Genomic DNA, 21,194 nt, shown 5'->3' with positions numbered 1-21,194 from the left:
AACACATGGCTGTGGTCACATGGGAAAAAGAGAAAACCAGATGTAGCTGAGAGTGTTACAATATCCAATATTCCAAAATATCATAACAGAAAGACAGCTGCTAAGACATTAAACTGTTTGCAGATATACTCTACTTCCACTTCACAATCATCTGTATTTCAAACTGATTTCTGCTGTCCCATATTGTCTTGCAACTTTTCTGAAAGACACCTCCATTCCTCACACTTCCTACAGTTGTAACTCAAGGAAACAAAAATGTATAAAAAGAATAATGTAGTTCATGAGTATCTGAAAGTAGTTTTTACATTAATGGCCACACTGGTAAAAGATGCCACACCAAAATAATCTAAACCTAAATATGCGGTTCATTTTTGCTGTTTTTTACTTTCATTGAAAATACTAACAAAACAGCTTCTTTTACAAGTTCTGAAGCATCAAGCTATTGCCTAAGTGACAAGCTTATTAATGGCAACAAGAACACACAATTTAATTGTACAGCACAAGTACAGTGTACATTTTCATCTTGAGTTCATTAGACATGTGTAACGAGTTGTAAGGCCTAACTTTCAGGAAGGATTAGCTTAGTCACCAAGTCAACAAAAGCATGACGATATTGGTGTGTACAGTAACAACAGCAACTCAATTGCAAAAGCCGTGCATCAAAGAAAGTCAGTTTCCACCTAGTTTTCAACAACATTCTCCTAGTAGGGCTAATATGAAGACAATTGGGAACGCCTCCTTCAGACATCAAAAATTATTCTGGCAAAGGGTAGTACTGCAAATCACTATCTTGCAAACTTCTCCTTAGGAAAAACCTATTTTACATCTTAGCTAAAGTACAAATGCCAGAAAACATACATGCATAAAACATGAACTGACCAAGCAAGTTCTGCTGACACTTTCCAGGACCTCCTAGGTCAAAGCAGACAACACTCATCTCTCTCCCCTCCACAAAAGAGTTTAAAAGCAGGAAACAAGTGGAGAGCTATGAAGATTTCTGTAAAGTTTATGATACAAATGCAAAACATATTCTTAAAGGGACAAAGGAAAAGCAGTATCTGTGTGATCTTGACTATTGTTGCCACAAGCCCAGATTCTAAGACCATACCCATGGCATTTGATCTACAGGCTGACTCCTCCTCTTATTAGGCTGAGAGATGAGGGTCCAAAAGTGTCTCAATAAATTGAGAAAGTCTTGAACTTCTTCTATTTATAAAGTTCACCGCATTCAAAGGCAAATTTTTCAGTTGCTGTTTGGATGATCTCGGGATTTTAAACACACCCTTATAAAAGTTATACAGTACACAGAAAAAGGAACAACGGAAGGATTAAAAAAGGATTTTTTCAGGTACATTCAGGGAACTATCCAACCAATGCCAAAGTGCTTCATAAAGAACAATTTCAGGTGGGTCCCTCCAGGTGGCCACTTTAGACTTCTTTAAGGAGACTGCCGTATGGTACACTAGTCCCAACTGAACTGTGCACCTGATGTATTAGAAAAGTCTTCCTATGGCAGGAAGGACCATGATTCAAATTGCCTCACAAAACGAAATACTAACTAAAACTCTTCTGAATGTGCCAATACACCCACACAAAGATTAAATCAACAAGAATGTAAGAAGAGCATTCAGAGATGCAGTAAAACAGAATGCACCCACCTTTGCATGACTGTTCCAAATATCCAGAATAAAAAAAGAAAAAGTAAAGGGTGTATGAAAGGAGGGAGATTTATAAGAAGGAAAGAAAGGTGTGGTACATTAGACAATAGAAGCAGGTTTATTTTAATCAGTCCTGCAAGCACAATAATTTTCAAGTAGGTAGCTTTCACCTTACTTCTTGTATAAGGAACAAAGTCTACTAGGACAGTCTCAATGGTGGACTTCCCTCAGTATTGTACTAGTGTTCAATATAGTTAAAGAACTGCCTAATAACATCAACTACCCCAAAACCAATTACAACTGATCATGTAGAAAGAAATGTCACATATTCAAGGGGAAAAATTATTCAAGTTTATCACATATCAATAACATTTATCAAATAACAGTATGCAATAGGATTTCACTGAACTACACTAAGTACTTCATCTGAAAGTTACAAACCGGCATGGAAGAAGAAATATCTTGTCTTTAAATAAGTTTCTTACTTGCTTTGCCAGATACACCTCCATTCTCCAAGTCCAACATCTGTTCTTTCAGTACTGTCATTGTCAGAAGGGTTTTCCAAAGGAACATTGGACCAAAGCTGAAGACAACTGGAACCAGTCAAAAGGCGAGTGCCTAAAACAAATATTTATAACATAACTACAAAACAAGCAGCAAAATACAGACTTCTATAAGGAGAGAAAAAAAAGAAAACAGTTTTGCAAAACTGAAACTGCAAAACAAAATATGCCATATATTATCTTAACACCTTTTCTACAAAGTTGCTATAACAGCAGTGTGCCTCTTATGCATTCCTCTACATGGATATAGACTAGGTCCACCTTGCAAGAAGATACTCTCATATTGTAAGACATTTTGATTTGAGTATCTACAGTTCAAATTGCGAAAATTAATCAAGTTCTTAGAGTAGCCATTCTCTAAAAGAAACACCTAGAGCTACTGTAGACCCCCCTCTTTCACAACAAATACTTAGCATTTAAGCCATGTTTTTAAACATTAGATACTGCTGAGACTAGAATAATTGAGTAGGACCATACAGATACACCTAATATTTTGGCTCTCCTATAGCAAGTGACAAAAAGTAGATTTCACTTCACTTTGCTGTTCTCTGTCCTGCTAGGACAAAACAAAAATGTTTTCCTTGTCCCCAAAGAATGGAGCAATATAAACTGAAAATTAGTTGTGCTATCAGCTAGGTAGGTGTTTCTTTTATCCTAGTCTTACCTGTGGGATCCCACGTTAGATTATGTGCTATGGTTTCCAGTAAGATTTGAGCATTCTTCTGCCACTGATAGTGTAATGTCTGAAATTTTAAGTAGCATGAAAACTAATTAGCATGAAAATGCTTCCTTCCCCTTCTGTAATAGAAATAGTATATCTTCACTGCATTCTCCAACTTTTACGAAGGATGTGTTTAAAATAAATTACTGCTTATCTAATAAAAATTGATTCATTCTGATTTTTAAATAAAATGGCTTTCCATTAATCCGACCATACAAATAAAAGTTTCTAACTTCTCATTTTAAAAATATAGCTGGAAAAAAATTCAGTACATTAAATCATCATCAGAATCTGAGAGTTTTAAAAGGGAAGTCTAATTTTATTTTTGGAAAAAAAAGATAAAACCAAAATGCATTAAATGCACCTTGTGCTTGATATCAGTACTGTTGTACTAAAGGATTTCAATAAGGTCATGATAACATGTATGATACTTCTCCCCTTTCTTCTTTTTTTAAAATGTACAACAGGACAGTCATCTATCTTCAGATTTTGCATCATCACTTCATTCACTGGAACAAGCTGAGGACAAAGTTCACAAATACTTATCTAGTCTGTTTTCATAACAGGTTGCAAAGTCTTGATGCTTTAGTTATAAAACAAACTGAAATCATTACTGGAAATAATATTAAAAGCCAACAGGACTTTTTCTTAATTCACAGATATTTTTAAAGCAATCATCCCCCACTCCAAAAATACCAAACCATTTGAAAGTTAAAATATAACAACTAAATCTTTCAGAAGTTTGGTAGAAAACAGTAAGAAGTACTTGCAGATAAGGATCTAAATGAAATATTTCTGAAGCTGGTTTTTCCAGTTTTTTGGGTTTTTTTTTTTAGTTCCTGAACATTCTAGTAAACAGAGGACAGAAACAATCTTTCAACCACCTAAATATGCTGGAAACTATTGCACAGAGGTTAACTGCAAGAACGAAGTAACAGAATTATTTCTTCAGTTACAAATTTGAAAGCAAATAATGGGTGGAGTGCTTCCTCTACTGCTTACAGTTACTACACTAACTTCAAAATTTCAAGGTAAGTGTACTATTTACCAGCACGGAAAAATATTCGGCATGGATTCAACAGCTCCAATGATCAAAAGAGGGAGCAGTACTTCTACAAAGTTCATATGAGCAGTAGAAGTCACGTTTCGCCATTGTTTTATTCTACTGCTTTCTAGTGGTATAAGTGATTACATATATTCAATAAAACCTTTTTAATTAATATATAAAATACCACTGGTTTACAGGTACATCAGGTACCACATGACTGAGCCTGTTAGTATAAAGCAGAGAATCCACTATATGGCCGTGTAAACAATTTATTAACACAAATGCAAAGACCACCCCCCTCAAGAGGTAGACAGAAGCTCCTTGAGCAATCCTGCCAAAGCTCTCATATCATCAAATTGACTTTAATTAGACTCTAATGCTTCTAATTATAAGAGTAATGCTGTCCATGTAACAAGCACAGTTAAATAACAACAATTAAAATTCTGGCCGCTAATTCACTAAACGACTGTCACCAAAACTAAGCCATGCCATCAAGAGCATAAATAATGTTCTTATTCACCATAATAACACCAAAGTACAAGCATTCGTTTAGATATTCTAAAAAAAGACACAGACGTTTTGAAACTATTATAGATCTGACCAAGAGGATGCAGTTTCATAAACCAAAGTTCAAATTAATTGTAAAACACATCAGGACATAAATGTTACACAAGATGGTTCAAAAAATAATTCCTATTGTGACAACTATACCTTTTGGAGAACAGGGACATGCACGTCTTTTTGGGTTCTGGAATAGTTCAGTTATGAATTCTAGCGTTACATTATCAGTAATGTGAAGCATTATAGTAAAACCTATTTTTTTAAAAACCATTTCAAATAACGTATCTCTGCCCTCCTTCTACCATTTTCACTTCCCAAGGACCAAGTTACATCTACATTTTATTCTAGAACTAAAAGAAGACATACAAGAAATCTTCAGCTTAAGGTGAACCAGAAAAATGAGTCACGCTCTGAGTAAATGAACTAAGGAGTGATGAATTACTTACATTATGACGACTGCTGTTCTGCTTCAAGAGGGTAACTGGCTCAAAGATACAAATCACCTTTCCGTAAGAAGCTGCAATCTAAACAAATTTGTATTTATATGTACATAAACACATACAGAAAAAACAAGATATAGAACAAACAAGAATAAAATGCAAACTATTGATTCTATTTTTGACCCTCCTTGCAGATAAATGTGAAGCTCATATACATACTCCCTTTCGACAACAGAAAAACAACATCTAGCAAAAATCACGAAGCAAGTGTTGACAATAATAAAAATACAGTTCTTTATTTATACATCAGTCCTGAAGAACTACTGAAAGCACAGGTGACATGAGCTTTTTTAAAAAAAAGAAAATCAGATCTATTATTTGCATGCTTTCCATATTAAATTAGGTAAACACTTAAAGGAGCCTGCAGAGTTCACATTCTCAGAAATCGAACCAACATCGGTTCAAGGCACTTTTGTGTACTTCTCTGGCATGAGAACATGCTGTATTATAAAAAGATAATTCAGAAGATTCGAGCTACACAAGCTAAACACACAGTGCAGAAAACTGCAAAACAGAAGAACCACTAAATGCTAACACAATACTTCAAAAAAAAAAGTTGCAATACAGTCGGCTTTAACTGGTATTTCAAAGTCTTATTCCATCAGTGGTATCAGCCACCCCAAACCCGCAATAAAACAAAATTGAGCACTTTATCTGAAGATATCTATTAAAAGCAACTTCAGAAGACTTTCTAAGAAGAGCCAAAACAAGCCAAATGTACACTAAAGACCTCAGCCAGAGAGCCCGAAAGAGCTGGTCACAAGACAATATTGCCTAAAACCACTTGAAATGCAGATTTACAGAAATGAAGGAGTTTGCACAGGTCTGCATAACAGACATCCTGCATTCTGAGGTGATGCTTGATGTTAAAAGGAGCACATCTACAATTCTGATATGCTCTAATAGTCAATCTCCTCTTTCTGTGAAATTCTGGCTCAGAAAGTATTCACAGTTTTCCTTTAACAACTGTCACGGTCCAACCCAGCAGCCAGGAGCTAACACCAGACAGCCACTTGCTTGTCCCTCCCCTTTTGCCCCAGCAAGACAGGGAGGAGAAACTGAGAAAAGGGGAAGCTCCTGGGTTGATATAAAGACAGTTTAATAAGGCAATAAAGGAAATAACAGTACTAATAATAGTAATAATAATAATGAATATGCAAAACAAATTATACAATTTTCTCACCACACAATGACTGATTTGCAATTGGTCCCCGAGCAGCGATCGTGGAACCCAGAAATCACAAATCCTGCGAATTTCACAGACTCCCAAAAGAGACTGAACTCTCAAAAAAGTTTGAACTCCCAGACAAGAGTGGATTCAAATCCCCAAAAGCAAGAAAGTTAACCCAGCAGGTACAGCTATTTGCCTGGCCATGCTCCATCCCAGCTCCTGCACACCTGCTCATTAACTGAACATGAGAAACTGGAAAAAGCCCTTGTTCTTATAGCAACAACTGAAAACATGAGTGTTATGAACATATGAACATTCTTCTGATATTAAATCCAAAACACAGCAGCTACTGAGATGAGAAATAAGTAAATCAGGACAACATTAAAGAGTCAGAGTCACTTTATAAAATGCATTTTGATTTCAGTATGAGTCACAACAGCTTCAAGAGAAAAAAAAGCATTAAACTGTCATACCTAAGTTGTTAATGTTATTTACAGGTAAGTTAGTTAGATGTACACAATCTGTACAGCTCCATACAGATCCTAAAATCTATATATCTCTAGCTTCAAGAGAAACCCTCTGCCTTAAAAAGAACTGACAGTTAAACAAATTTCTATCATACTAACAACCTAACCATCAGCCTGACCCCAAAGTGCAAACAATAATTTTGTCAGTTGCAAAATGCCTAACGAAATCTTTTCCTTACATCTCTGACTAATATTTGCCCTCTCTAATTCTCTTTAACTACCTCACTCTTTTATTGTTGTAATTTCATTCCACACCCCAGCACCACGAAGTTTATACAAACTCAGATTAGATTTTTCTCTTTTTTCCAGCTGTGGACAGTTCTTTCATTTTTTTTCTTTCGTAGGTTTTTAAGACAAACTAAAATTAGCCTTCCAAAATGCTAAACAAATAGCGTCCAGAGCAAATGCTACCCCCTGAAAGCTTGCACAGGCTTCCATAATGATACAACCATTCAGAGTAGTCCTCACTGAGCAGCATGCTGCCAAAAAGAATAACACAAATTAATGTGCTGAAGAATGTCCCAAACTACCACAATAATCACCCAGACATCAACCAAATGTTTATTGTAGTCCTTTTATTAGAACTAAGCTGTGCAGAGAAGACTTTCTGAGTTGTAAGAGAGTTTACAGTCATTCCTAATGACAGACAGTGGTAGCGAGTGCAGCCTCAGCAAGTTTGTAGATGACACTGAGATGAGTGGTGCAGCTGATTTGCTAGAGGGACAGGAAGTCACCCAGAGGGACCTGGACAAGCTTGAGGAGTGGGCCTTTGTGAACCTCACAAAGTTCAACAAGGCCAATAGCAAGGTCCTGCACCTTGGGCAATCCCCAGTAGAATACATGCTGAGGAATGAAGGGATTGAGAGCAGCCCTGAGGAGAGGGACTTGGCAGTGCTGGTGGATGAAAAAATTAAACACGAGCTGGCAATGCGCGCTTGCAGCCTAGAAAGCCAACCCCATCCTCGGTGCATCAAAAGCAGCATGGCCAGCAGGTCAAGGGAGGGGATTCTGCCTCTCTGCTCTGGTGAGACCTGCATCCAGCTCTGGAGCCCTCAGCACAGGAAAGACATGGACCTGTTGGAGTGAGTCCAGAGGAGGGCCACAAAAATGATCTGAGGGCTGGAGCACCTCTCCTATGAGGAAAGGCTGAGGGAGTTGGGGCTGTTCAGCCTGGAGAATAGAAGGCTCCTGGGAGACCTTACTGCAGTCTTCCAGTACCTGAAGGGGGCGTACAAGAAAGCTGGAGAGGGACTTCTTACAACAGCATGTAGCGACTGGAGAAGCGGTTATGGTTTTAAACTAAGCAAGTAGATTTAGACTAGATATAAGGAAGAAGTTTTCCCGATGAGGATGGTGAGACATTGGAACAGGTTGCCCAGAGAAGCTGTAGATGTCCCATCCCTGGAAAATTTCACAGTCAGGTTGGATGGGGCTCTGAGCAATGCAATCTAGTGACAGATGTCCCTGCCCACAACACGGGGGCAGGGGCTGGGCTAGATGATCTTTGAAGGTCCCTTCCAACCCAAACCATTACAGGACACTATAATTCTTGCACTGCTAGATACAAATAAAGCATCAGTGCTTGAGCAAACAACTTTGTCCAAAGTAGGAATATAACTGTAAGCATGAGGTTCGCACTTTATAGTTTTAGTATAATCCAGGAAGTTTCTTGATATGCTTACATTTTTCTCCACCAGGCCTCCCTATTGCATAGAAGACAGCAACATTTTTCTCGTTCATCAAAAGATCTGTAACTTGTACTAAGTTACATTATCATTCACTACCAAATAGCAGAAAATAAAACAATCAGATTTGCTTTGAAAAGAACCCACAGACCACCTACTAAAAAACAAACATACACCCCCTCACCCTAGAACAGTTCATGAAATTATAAACCCTGGGTTCAAAACTGAGCTTTCATACTCAAAATAACTAGTAGTTTTACTTCTTCTTATATTTAAATGTATCTTAAGACACCTACTCGTTTCACTCATTTTTCTACTTCTTGTACTTGTTAGATATTTCTACAAGCCAAACCAGGGAAACAATTAAAGTTATCTCAGGTTAACATCAAAAGTTTTGGCCTTAATTCTTATGCTCACTAGAGGAAGTAGAAAGAGACTTGTAGCTCACATTATGTGGGAGAAGATCAAGTACCGTACCCACTTACAAGTAATTGTTGATTACCAAGTTGTTTACAACCAGAGGCAAAAGACTGCATTCAGTGGCCTAAGATTAACTTGTCCTGTTACAGAATCACAAAATGTGTGATTCTGTGAAGATTAACTTGTCCTGTTCATGAAATTAGTCCTTGCAAATCCACGGGAGACTTTTTAAAACAGTTTATACACCTACATATACAAATATATGTAAATATAAACATATACATGCATGCTTTCTTGGAATTATTATAAACTCTCATCTTTTTTTCCCCCCTCATCTCATTCTTGGAGACAGAGAACTAAGATTATCTTCAAAAGACGACTGGGAAGAGAAAAGCTGGTGCCATGACCCCCCATTCTTCAAAGCCAGGGGAGAGGTGAGTCATAAATGAACTTTTAAGATACTGCTACTTCAAAGCAGCTCCACAAGGCACTAGCTCCCCAACAAACTACAATTAGACTTATGGGGCAAGAATGGAGAAAAAATTCAACTCATTACTTTCACAACTAGAAAGTAACTCTTTCATAAACCAATTCTGTCATCCAAAGGGACAATGACAGAGATCCTTCAAAGAGAGTAAAGGCCAGCTATTATGGAGAAAAAGCTTGATAGCAGCTCTCCGTGAAGTAAAAAATTAAAAAGGTACACAACCCATGAACTACAAATTATAACTAAGTGTCTTCTAGAAAGGTTCAAAACTGCACCCTAATTAAGCTACATTATTTGCATTCTGCTTCTTCCTATAGATCTTAAACAACAAAAAATAATCTGGAGGTAAGCTGAAAAGAAAACTGTGTATCAATACTGATGTAGTAGATGCAAGAAGAAATTCCATCCCTGCAACAGTGAACTCGAAATGTATTGATCAGTCTGGTCAATAAGTAGATTTCTAGCCATTCATTGCTTAGTATTTCAGCACTCTGCAAATACATCTAGTCTAATTACTAACAGCAAACAATACCAACTTGCAGAATTAAAGTGACCACATAGGTCTACTTAAGAAACAAAAAAAATTCTAAAGCTTAGTAAGCTTGATCATTTGATATATTCATATGTGTTAATTTAGAATTCAAGGACAGATTGTTATTTAAATGCATGTAGACCTGCTATCTCGCAGTCAGGATGACCTTGAAATTTGCAGAAAAAAATTTATAAGATTAACTGTGATATGTGATCTGCATGTGTATTTCACCATCTGTTAATATATCGCCAGGGAACTCAAAAGAACTTTCTACTTAGGAGCAGCCAGTGGAGAAACACATGCAGTCTTTATGGCTAAAAGGTACTAGAGGCACAGAGGAGAACGTTTCCTCTTTTTCATTTATGTTCCTCCACTACCATTGCAAGAGTCCATTACTCAAAAGTTAAAAAGCAGGAACAGAAACTAGTTGGGTATCATCATCATAAACTTCACATGTAATTATGAACTGGTTTCCATGCAGAGGTTTTGACTCAAGATGTACACAGGAATCTAACCAAAGCTCCCATCAACTCCTAACACCTGTAGTGATGTGCAGAAGGCTCACATTATCTCCTCCCTGGAACAGGTTTAAAGAAAGCAATAAAGTAAAAAACTCTCTTAGATGAGCCAACATGTACCCAGACACAGTTCCTACTGAATTGGTGAACAGCTTAACCACATTGTGACATCCTAAAGAGTCACTCGGTTCTTTCTTTTTTACTGTGACAGAACAATTAAGAAAGACCTCTGTAAAAAAACTTGAAAACTAGTAGTGTCTAAATACAACATTTCTGATTCAGTTTACCTACATATGAAAAATAAAAGTTGAGAATTCAAGAAAGCAAAACCCTGTGCAAGAGAAATTTTAAGCCTTTATGAATTGCTTCAAAGGGATGTTATTTTTCTGGATGACCTGAAAGTGATTTTTGTGGAAGCACTCATGCACTGCCAGCCACTAACAGGTCAAAGCATGTCGATGACATGCCTAGTAGCGCAAAGCCATAGTGAATAAATCACCTTTGCTTTCACCTTACCCACTTTTAAGTCATATTCTTGCTATCTCCTCTATATAGCCCTGTGTGTATCTGTATCTTCCTGTGCAGCCCTACGTATCTTCTACAATCTCATATTATGGTTACTATTTCACCTTCACTGTGCTGCCTACCACAAGTAAAGACATGAAGCAATCAGCCATCTTTCTGCTGACTCTTGTGTATATGCCTTAATTTGCAAGTATCCACACTCTTGAGAAGGCGCTTAACGTGACATTGTTAGGACACTATTAGAAACACTGCTCTGCATACCTTCCCCTGTTGCATTGAACAGTCCACACATCCCACTTGAATGTTTCCATGTTTTGCTCCAGGGATTATCTGTAATCTTTCAAAGTCAGTCCCCAATACCACAATATCACATCCTGATGCGTATGCCTAAAAAATAAAAAAGAAACAAGAATTAAGTAAAACTGTAGCTACTTATAGCACGTCAGTGAAGTATGAAACAGTGTAGTCCACGCAGCCTATCCATGTAGGTCACTATAAACTGAAATACATGGGTATCTGCAGATATCAAGCAGATGTCTACAATTTAAATCAAGCAACAGAAGTGCCAGTTTGCTCTTCCTCCATGCTTGGAAGTGCATCACAACACTTGCGTAACAAGCAAACAGTGGTTCAAGACAGAAGAGACAAAAAACATGGAGTTATGAAAACATCTCAGAGAAAAGAAAAAGCATGAAGAAAAAAGTTTACGTAAATTAGGAAAAAAAAAATTTCTAGGCTGCAGACAGAGGCATCTAAAAATACATTTTTGAAAAGGGGGTATAGACCTAAAATGGTACAAAGCATTTAGCAGGAACTTAGTAAAACAAAAATTTAAAAGGGTAACAGGATGAAGCTTAGGTACAAACAAGCAAAACCGTGCTTTCAGACTTGTCGATCCTCCTGTCACTTGCATTCCATGGACTAATTGTATTTTCTTTTAAGTTCACACTGTCACTAACTAATTTGATATACTGAACACACACAGTCAGCTGACTGAGTACTGTAATGTCTGAGTAAAAATTTCATGGTATCTCTATGCAAGCTTTATTGGACATTAACCACAGATTAAAATGGGAAGATTAAATCCTGAAGAAACTTGTGGAAACAATAGTGAGCAGAATCCAATAAGCAGGAGAATATAACACTCAAGGATGAAAGTCCTAGAACAAGGAATGCACATCTACTAAAAAGTTAGAGCCAGGAAGCCAGTAACAAAATTAAGAGCACAAACAACAGTATTCTAGAGAGCAAGAGAATGATAAAAGGGCCCACAATGTCATTTTAGCTGGCCAAAAGATTCAAGAGCAGAAGCCTCACAAAAACTGCAGATGGAAGATTTCCGCACACTGATACAAATGATTGTGCCTTACAACCAACCCTACTAATATCTACTATATTAACTAAAAATACTTTTGATTTGAAAAAAGCAGAAGAATTGAATGTTAGATTTACAAATTTGAAATCTGATGATCATGTTTTCAGGTGTTCCAAGTGAAAGAGCACTTTCACCAAGCCTGACCAAGACTACCACATCATTACATATGTTAAAATCAATAAATAAATAATATGGAGATTTTGGTCCAAAGACAATTTTCCCCACAAAGGATTCAGTAATATTTCACAAAACAATCTTACCCAGAAGACTCTGATCACCATTCTCAGCCAATATTCAGTTATTACTTTCCAACCAGCAGACCACCAGCCACCCTCCAAATAACCTGATAATTGAAACCGCTGTCTATAATGCTTCTCCACAGTAAATATAATCATTATTTATTTATGATCATTTATTATTGGTCGGGTTTTTAAGCCCCTTCCTGTCCTGTCCCCTCTTCAGCTTCACGAAGAGGTTCAGGCAGTGTAATTCCTCCTGTCAAAAGAGCAGCATTTGTTACAAATTGACATCTCAAAATGCAGGCTCCAAAGCAGTCCAATTTAAAACTCACTCCAAAACAGGAGGCTGACTACTATTTTTTATTCAAACATTTAAGTGATTATCTTGATATTGCAGTGACATGAACTTTGAACGTGTTCCTCACAGGGAACTTGGCCTTGTTGAATCTCATGAGGTTTCCATAGGCCCACTTCTAGAGCTGGCCCAGGACCCTCCGGATAACACCCTGTCCTTCTGATGTGTCAACTGCAACACTCAGCTTGGTGTCATCTGCAAACTTTTGAGGGTACACTCGATCTTGCTGTTTATGTCATTAATGAAAATATTAAACAGCACCGGTCCCAGTACAGACCCCTGAGGAACACCACTTATCACCAGAGTCCATTTGGACACCAAGTCTTTGACCACTACCCTCTGACTGCAACCTTCCAACCAATTCTTCATCCACCAAACAGCCCACCCATCAAATCCATATCTCCCCAATTTAGAGAGAAGGATGTTGTGGTGATCCGTGTCGAAGGCCTTACAGAAGTCCAGACAGATCACATCCGCTGCTTTTCCCTTGTCCACTGATGCTCCATCACAGAAGGCCACTAGGTTGGTCAGGCAGGACTTGCCCTTGGTGAAGCCATGCTGGCTGTCTCGAATCATCTCCCTGGCCTCCATATGTGCCTTAGCATAGCTCCTAGGAGGATCTGTTGCATGATCTTCCCAGGCATAGAGGTGAGGCTGATAGGTCGGTAGTTCCCAGGGTCCTCCTTCCTACCCTTTTTAAAAATGGGCACAATGTTTCCCTTTCTCCAGTCACGAGGGTCTTCATCTGACTGCCATGACCTTTCAAATACCATGAAGAGTGGCTTGGCAACTACATCAGCCAATTCCCTCAGGACTCTATGACGCATCTCATCAGGTCTCATGGACTTAGGTGTGCTTAGGTTCCTCAGGTGGTCATGAACCTGATCTTCCCTTACAGTACCATTTATACAATTTTTCCCAAAGCCATTTTGCTGAATTTAGTGCTCCACATGGAGGCAACTGGGGGGGGTGAGGGTTGGGAGGGAGGTGCTTCACTTTAAAGAGATAATGTGGCTTTATTAAAAGTGTCATTAAAAGACCGCAGTGCCAAAACTGCATTAAGTCCCCCTGCTCTTCTGTATGACTCTCCAGACCTCATCAGCACTTTATAGACTTTGCAGATTTCTCCCATCTGGTTCTCTCCATTTCCAGCTTCACAGGCAAGCCTGAGATCATGTAGCGTCACAACACTACAGTATTTCCATCATGGTGAGCAAGAACTAACATATATAGTACCACATGCCATTAGCAGCAATCCTGAAGTTCATCAACTAACCATTTTAATGCGATCAAGAACTTGACCAGTTTTAACATATAAAAAAAGTCCTGAGTACACTTGGCATTTTGCACTGGAGGAACTCTACACTAATTATTAAACACTACGCACCAGAGTCTTTGGGAACTGGTATATTCATCAACACATCAGGAACAAGGAGTCAAAGCAGCATCAGAACTCAGACTATCTCCTGCTAACCTGGGCTGTGCTGGACAGCAGCAGCTCAGAGGTATGCAAACATGCCTTGCCATTTCCTGAAAATGCCCCCTTTATGAATATAAACTCTTGTCCAAGAGCTGTAGCTCCTTCTCCCTTTCGCTATGTTTCAAAATGGCTATTATTTTGTGCTTAATACTCATTTCTTGCCCAACCTCATACACTGTGTGTTTAAAAAAAACATTTGTCAAATCAGAGATCAATTTTTTGAAAAGTTGGGACGTATCTTCTCATTCTAGCGGTTCCCAGTTCTAACCATTAATTATAAGTGCATTCGTAAGAATCCAGACTGGGGCAATGGTGAGAGGAGTGCCCTTTTAAAATATTCTTCTTGGAAGGAAAATACAGTCATTCTACCCTTACGTTCTAGCAGTTCTTCACATTACCTGAAAATAACTGACATTCAGGAACAGAATCACTTCTGACATCAGTCTGGTCAGATGGATTAGATCATACTTGGCCACTCTGACTTCCTCATCCACAGTAAGGTGCAGAACCACTGACTAGCTCTTAAGCCTGTAGAACTGATCTGTACCCAAAGAGGTAAAAATGGGAAGAAAAAAAAAAAAAAAAGCCATTTTCAAAGAGCTTCCAAATAGAACTACAGCCAGGCAGAAGGATGATGACTTGGAGGTTAATTTTTGACATTTAGTCAATGTTTGCCTGCAGGAGAACCACAATTTCAGAGACAAAAGGCAAGGGGATGCAAAGGGGAAGGAAGCTACATATTTCAAAGAAAAAAGTGTCTGAATGGAAGGTAACTAATCTGTCCAGCAAATGAAAACTGGCTCTCTTCCCTACTGTTGCCTACCATCCCAATCCCATTACAACTCACATTGACCGAACACTTTGCGAGGGAAGTTTCATTGTTCCTCTTCTCCTAAGGTGTCTTTCTTTTGGTTCTTTGCTGTCCCCACGGCAACTCATCCATTACACTGTCTCTGTGCAGAGAAGTCACATCCCTCATACACACTCACTGGAACTCTGACTCTCGTTCTGAATGAGGTTTCTGAACAGTAGTATCTATGAAGACTTCTCTCCAAAACAAGAGCACAAAACTAACTGCTAGACTACATTTACACGTACATTTTCTTCACCTCAGAGTATGAAGTGTTTTAGCACAGTATAATGGGACTCAGTATTCATGAGTAAGGGTTACTTCCTATACCCTAACAGTCTGTCAGATACAACAAAAATGAATTCTGCCTACAAGTCAGGTTTATTTACTTTTTACTGCAAGATTTGTCCACTATAGTTCACATGTCACTCATTTTCATTTTGACAGAAGCTACTGAGATTGCATTTTTATAAGCTACGGAAACAAAGAAAAAAGGTAGTTCAAGTGTTCTGCTACGTATAGGGCAAGAAGAAATTTCAGCATATAAGCACTTCTCTTGTCTACTGTACCTGACCCTGGGGAGGAAGAACAAAAGGCTCCCATACAGTTCAACTAAAAGAATTCCTAAATACATATTAGCTTAAAAAAAACCCAAACAACCACACAAAAACCCAAGATGCCTTTTTAAAGCAAGCAGAGTCTCTTAAGTCTGATTTTGGTGAGCTATAAAAGCCTTTCACCTTAAGAATGTCCTAGAATAATTACAAGAAAGTTGTCTTTGCACAATGGGACAAGCAGATAATGTTGACATTATCATGTTCTTGGAATGTTTATTAAACAATGCTCTGTTCTTCTGTTACACAAATAAACAAGAGAACTAGCTTAAGCTGCACAAACATGGATTTCACTAGCTGTTCATGTAGAAAAACAAGCCTGAAATTAGTAAGTGAAAGGCGTTTCAGGCCTGTAAAAATAAATGTGATTTTGTATGCAGTACCGGGTTTTCATAGAATTCCTACCCACTCTTTTAATCAATGTCAGCTGTTGTTTCTAAAATTTTGTTTTGCGAAGATTAACAGATATTTTGACAATAACAGTTCTCCAAAAGCATGTCAGTTTTAACAGAGAAAACAGTATAAACAATTATATGAACTATTCTAATTTTTTTCTGAAGTGAAAGCCTGATACACACAACTCAAAAACAGAGAATGATACTGTCAAATCAGACTCTACGCTCAACAGCAGAAAAGCAAATGAGCAGAGGTCTTAAATACCTCTTATATAGCACAGCACCTTATATACCTCTTATATAACCTCTTCTATAGCACAGCACCTCTACAGCAATTATTTCCCTTATACTCGACCCTCTTTCAAAATTTCTTCTAGGTAGTGACATATGAAGTTTTTCCCGCAGTTTCTGCCACAGCTACACAAGGACTGACAAATTATCTTGCACAAACTGCCTTTCACCTGCGTCTCTTACATGAAGGGCACAAGTACACCCACCATAAATTGCCAGCTACTGCCACAGGCAAATCCAGTAGTACGTGTGCACACATAAATGCATTTATGAAGTAATATATGTACAAACACATGCAAATATACACGAGATGAACATACAGACTAGAAAGATAATGCAGAAATCTGTGCTGTGCCCAAGGTCACAAAGGATCACCTAGCCAAAGCAGACCAAAGGACTGCATTTACCAGTTCACAGTAACTTACCTGGAAATGCTCTCTCCCCACTACAGCTATACTGGAAACTTACTAGTACAACAACCCACATTATCTTTCCTTCTTTTGTTTTTCAGCTGATTCAGTTACTGTATCGGAGGCAATTCTCAAGCCACATTAAGGCCATTTTTATCACTGATGGGTCTCGAGGGTTCTAATGGCCCTTACAAATAAAATGAAACAAGTCCCAAAGGTCAAGATGGAAGGGCTTACAATAAAATCGACCAATTAAAAAGATGTTATCAAAATTCTGTAATAGCTGGATAATATTCATAGAACCCGTTTGAAAGCGGAAGTTTACAACAGATATTTTTATGACCTTTACAACCATTATACCTTAGGGAAGATTCACTTCCCCGTTTAAAAGCAAAAAGCTATTCCAAGGAGAAGTATCCGTTTGTTCTGCCGGATCGAGCATCTAAACATCATACATGACCAGTCTGCAAGGGCTGAACACTGGTTACTTGCAACACAAATAGGGACAGGTGAGAGAGGAATATCTCATAGACTCATAGAATCATTGAATGGTTTGTTTGGGTTGGAAGGGACCTTATATTATAGGTCTCCTCGTTCCTACCCCCCCTGCCATGGGCAGGGACACCTTTCACCAGACCAGGTTGCTCAAAGGCCCATCCAACCTAGCCTTGAACACTGCCAGGGAGGGGGAGTCACAACTCCTCTGGGCAGCCTGCTCCAGTGCCTCACTGCCCTCACGGTGAATTTCCTTGTGTCTAACTTCTCTTACTTGTCCCCCTCCCTCCTCATCAGTTCCTCTTCTCAGCAAAATGTGCAACAAAGGTCATTCTTATGAAAAGTAAAGACAAAAATTAAAGACAAACAAATCTATTAAGTGGGTCATACTGACATAACTTCTGTGTTTTTCTCCTTTGCACTGAATGGTCAAAATCAAAAAGCACAGTCACCATAAACCACACAGTACCTCACTGATTTACTCTACTAAAAAAAAAAAACAAACAAACACCAATCTCACCTGTGCCAATATAAATTTGCACTAGTCTTTTTAGCACTAGTCTTTTTTCTCCCCACCCTCCACTACTGTATCAAAACTTATGCTAGTCTAAGAAATACATTCAAATATCTAATAAAAAATTCTTTCATTACGAAGATTAATTAAATTTAAGAAATACTCTTTCATCACCCTTTGGAAAAAAAACCCACCACTTTCTAATCTATCAAAAGTACTTGAACTAGTATACTTCTGAACATATTAAACATAAGGTTTTTTCACTCAAGTATTTCAGATCTGGAAACAACTGAAAAAGCAAAGGCTGTATTCCACTGTGGACAAGTACATGGAAAATAAACCAACCAGATTTCAGGAGAAGCACACATAGAGTAAACAGTAAATTCTGACTTTGAGGGATGAGTTCTCATTCATTTAGTGCACCATACATCCACTCTCAGCAGACAAATAACAGGCACGCTTCTTACAGTATCTTGATGCTTACGAGCCTTTTTCTACACATAAACAGGTATGCCAAAAACTCTTTATCAGTGTTCTCTCCAAGGAAGCTCATGCTCCACTTGACACTTCACATGCTAAAAAAAGAAGGCCAGAACAACAAACTTGCACCCCATTAGGACAAGTATCTCAAACACCATCTTAAAACAGAACTGCATATATTCAAAAAGATGCACTCAATTCATTGGGTAAGGGCCCTTTTTACTGATTTCACTTCCAATTTCTCAGAGTTTAGGAGAAGAATCTGTTATTTTTAGCTTAAAACTGTAACATTTCAAAACTTCTCTCACCTTAAATACTCACTACAGCATATCAGACCATATTCTAAAAAAATTAAGGTATTACATATCAAGTTCTCTTGACAGACAAAGGTAACTCACCCCATCTGTACAGTACATAAACCTGAAATAGCAACTCCTGTGAGTTCTCAGTCACAAAAACAGGAAGCATACAAGTTTGCTGAGGCATGGTTTGTTCCATTTCTAAGATACCATTCAACAGTATTTATACTTACTAGTGCTTATATCATGACTTCAGCTATGGGAAAACAACCGTCTATTTTTCTTGTTGGATTTTCTAAAGGTTAACTCCACCACTTCTTTCCAAAAATGCAGAAATTAGCTTCAATACCTTTGACTTCTTAATCCTTCTGAGCAATCTCATGAACTTAACATAGCATTATAAAATGAGTAACAGCAACAACAGCAACAAAAAAAAACCTGAAGCAGTGAAGGATATTTCTGTTAGCAGTTCTAAATCTGAAGAAAAAAAATCCATTAATAACCTTCTGGGGAAAAGGACAAAACAAAGCAAGATGAACGTGTCTACAGGCAACATCGTCACCATATTTATGTCAAAACAGCTCTTGTAAAAAAGAGACCATAGAAACAGTTACTGAAAACAGCACTTCCCAATCATTCCTTTCTCCCCAAGGAGATATTCTCACTCATCTACTGGGGAGCTCTAACCCTTTTGCTAAGTTAGGCTATAATGGGCACTGGGCACTTCAGTGACAATAATAACTCAAACTATTTCCCTTGAAAAGGAATGGCATCAAAATAGGAAATTTAGAAGAACTTACTTTGAAAGCTTACTAGCATTTCCCTGTAAAGCAAACCTCCTCGTCTCTTACCAAATGGTTTCCCACCACTGGTGGGTCTTTAATATTTCTGGGTGTGTAAAATCAGAAAGTTTGGCAGAGCTCGAATTTGAAGTCCCAACTGCTGCAGTTTAAGAAGTCTTCCAACGTGAACTTATTTACAGGATTCATTATTTTGGAAGCAAGCACATCACCGGACAAGGCTGCAGACCAACGGGCTTTGCAAAGCCAGCCTGCCTGTGGTGAAGCAGCTCCCAGGTGCTTCGCTGGGACCACCGCCGTACCCAACCTTCCCAGCGCTGGCACCGCACCGCTGCCACAGCGCGGAGCTGGATTCAACCGCGTATGCCAGGCGGGACAGGGAAAAAAACAAGTTCCTTTATTCTTGTGTTTCTATCTTTCATTCTCCTACCAAACCCCAAACCACGCTGTGCTGTAATCAGGGGTGGCCAGAAGAGGCAAGGTTAAAAACTCTCGAACTTGGGGCACTGAGGAACTCTGCTGTGCCTTGTTCAATTCCCCTCCAGCCCAAAACTCCGAGCAGGAACGGCGCGTTCCGGAGGGAGGGTGGGAAGAACAACAACAACAACAGAAGTCGGCTTCGGAAACAAGAGTCAAAGGGAGAAAACAGACCGGTAACAGGCTTCAGCCCCCACTGAACACAGCAAGTGTTTTTTCCCCCCACTCTGCAACGACAGGGAGTTCAAAGATGGCTTTAAAACCCTAGGGCACGGCATTTCCAGGTCTTCAGCTACGACCAGTCAGGATTTTAATGACACATCTGACTGAAAGCGAGCGCCGAAATGCGCTCCCGCAGCAAGCCGCGCTCGCTGGCTGACGTTTATGTAACCTCTCCTCAGAGCCACCATCTTCCCGCGCCGGCGAAGCCCGCCGGGAGCCGCCCGCCCGCCCGCTCCTGCCCCGCACCCGCTCGCTCCCCGCCCGCACACAGACGCCGTCCGTCCCGCCGCCCCCGCCAACCGCCCGACCGCCTTACCGGGGGCCGAGCCGCCCCGCTCCGAGGGCCGCCTGCTGCCGCCGCGCCTGACGCAGCCGCTTTCGGCGCCGGCTTGGGGAACGGGGGAGCGCGGCCCGGCGGAGGGCGCCCGGGTCCCGGCGGGGGGACTCACCGTGAAGGGCTGGTCGCGCAGGCTCCCCACAGAGAAGCAGTTGTCGCCGGAGTTCACGGCCCCCGTCAGCACCTGGTGCAGGTTCATGGCGAGAAGGCGCGGCCGGCCGCGCCGCTCGCCCGCCCCTGGTCCCGCGGGCGGAGACGGCGGCGGCGGCACATACCGCGGGGCGGAGGGGGACGGGGCGGGGCCTCGCCTGGCGGCGCAGCGCCCCCTGCCGCCGTGCTCGCCGCCTGCCCGCTCCCTGCCGCCGCGCCAGCCCAGCGGCCGCGCCAGCTCTCGCGAGAACCCGCCCCGGTGGCGTCACCGTCGTGGCCGGCCGCCAACGACCCGGCACCACGGCACGGCCGGCCCTGGCCTCCGCGCATGCGTGCCGGGCGGGGTGAGCCGGCGCGGCGGGGGGGGGTGGAGGCGCTGCCGCCCGTCAGGGCAGGCCGCGCACGGGGGGGCGAGGCTTTGCCCTGCTGCGGGCCGCCTGGCCCCGCCCAAGCCGCGGGGGGCAGAGGGCGGGTAATGGCGGCCCAGCAGTTAGG

General features: G+C 40.2%; 1 protein-coding gene across 10 annotated transcripts in view; it reads right to left on the bottom strand.

The window, feature by feature from the left end:
- Positions 1-20,833, bottom strand: part of DMXL1 (Dmx like 1) — an 82,952-nt gene extending 62,119 nt beyond the window's left edge. For all 10 annotated transcript variants that reach the window (XM_075411792.1, XM_075411795.1, XM_075411797.1 and 7 more), the window contains exons 1-5: positions 20,662-20,833; positions 11,178-11,303; positions 4,998-5,075; positions 2,886-2,964; positions 2,144-2,276 (exon numbers count right to left, since the gene is read on the bottom strand). In XM_075411792.1, coding sequence (XP_075267907.1) covers positions 2,144-2,276; positions 2,886-2,964; positions 4,998-5,075; positions 11,178-11,303; positions 20,662-20,748 — 503 coding nt within the window. In that variant the 5' untranslated portion in view covers positions 20,749-20,833. The remainder of the gene's footprint in view (positions 1-2,143; positions 2,277-2,885; positions 2,965-4,997; positions 5,076-11,177; positions 11,304-20,661) is intronic.
- Between the last annotated feature and the right edge of the window lie 361 nt (positions 20,834-21,194).

This window comes from Opisthocomus hoazin, chromosome Z (assembly GCF_030867145.1).
Source record: "Opisthocomus hoazin isolate bOpiHoa1 chromosome Z, bOpiHoa1.hap1, whole genome shotgun sequence".
NCBI classification, from domain to species: domain Eukaryota; kingdom Metazoa; phylum Chordata; class Aves; order Opisthocomiformes; family Opisthocomidae; genus Opisthocomus; species Opisthocomus hoazin.
Note: the sequence above shows the minus strand (reverse complement) of the source record. Positions and strands in the feature narration are given on the sequence as shown.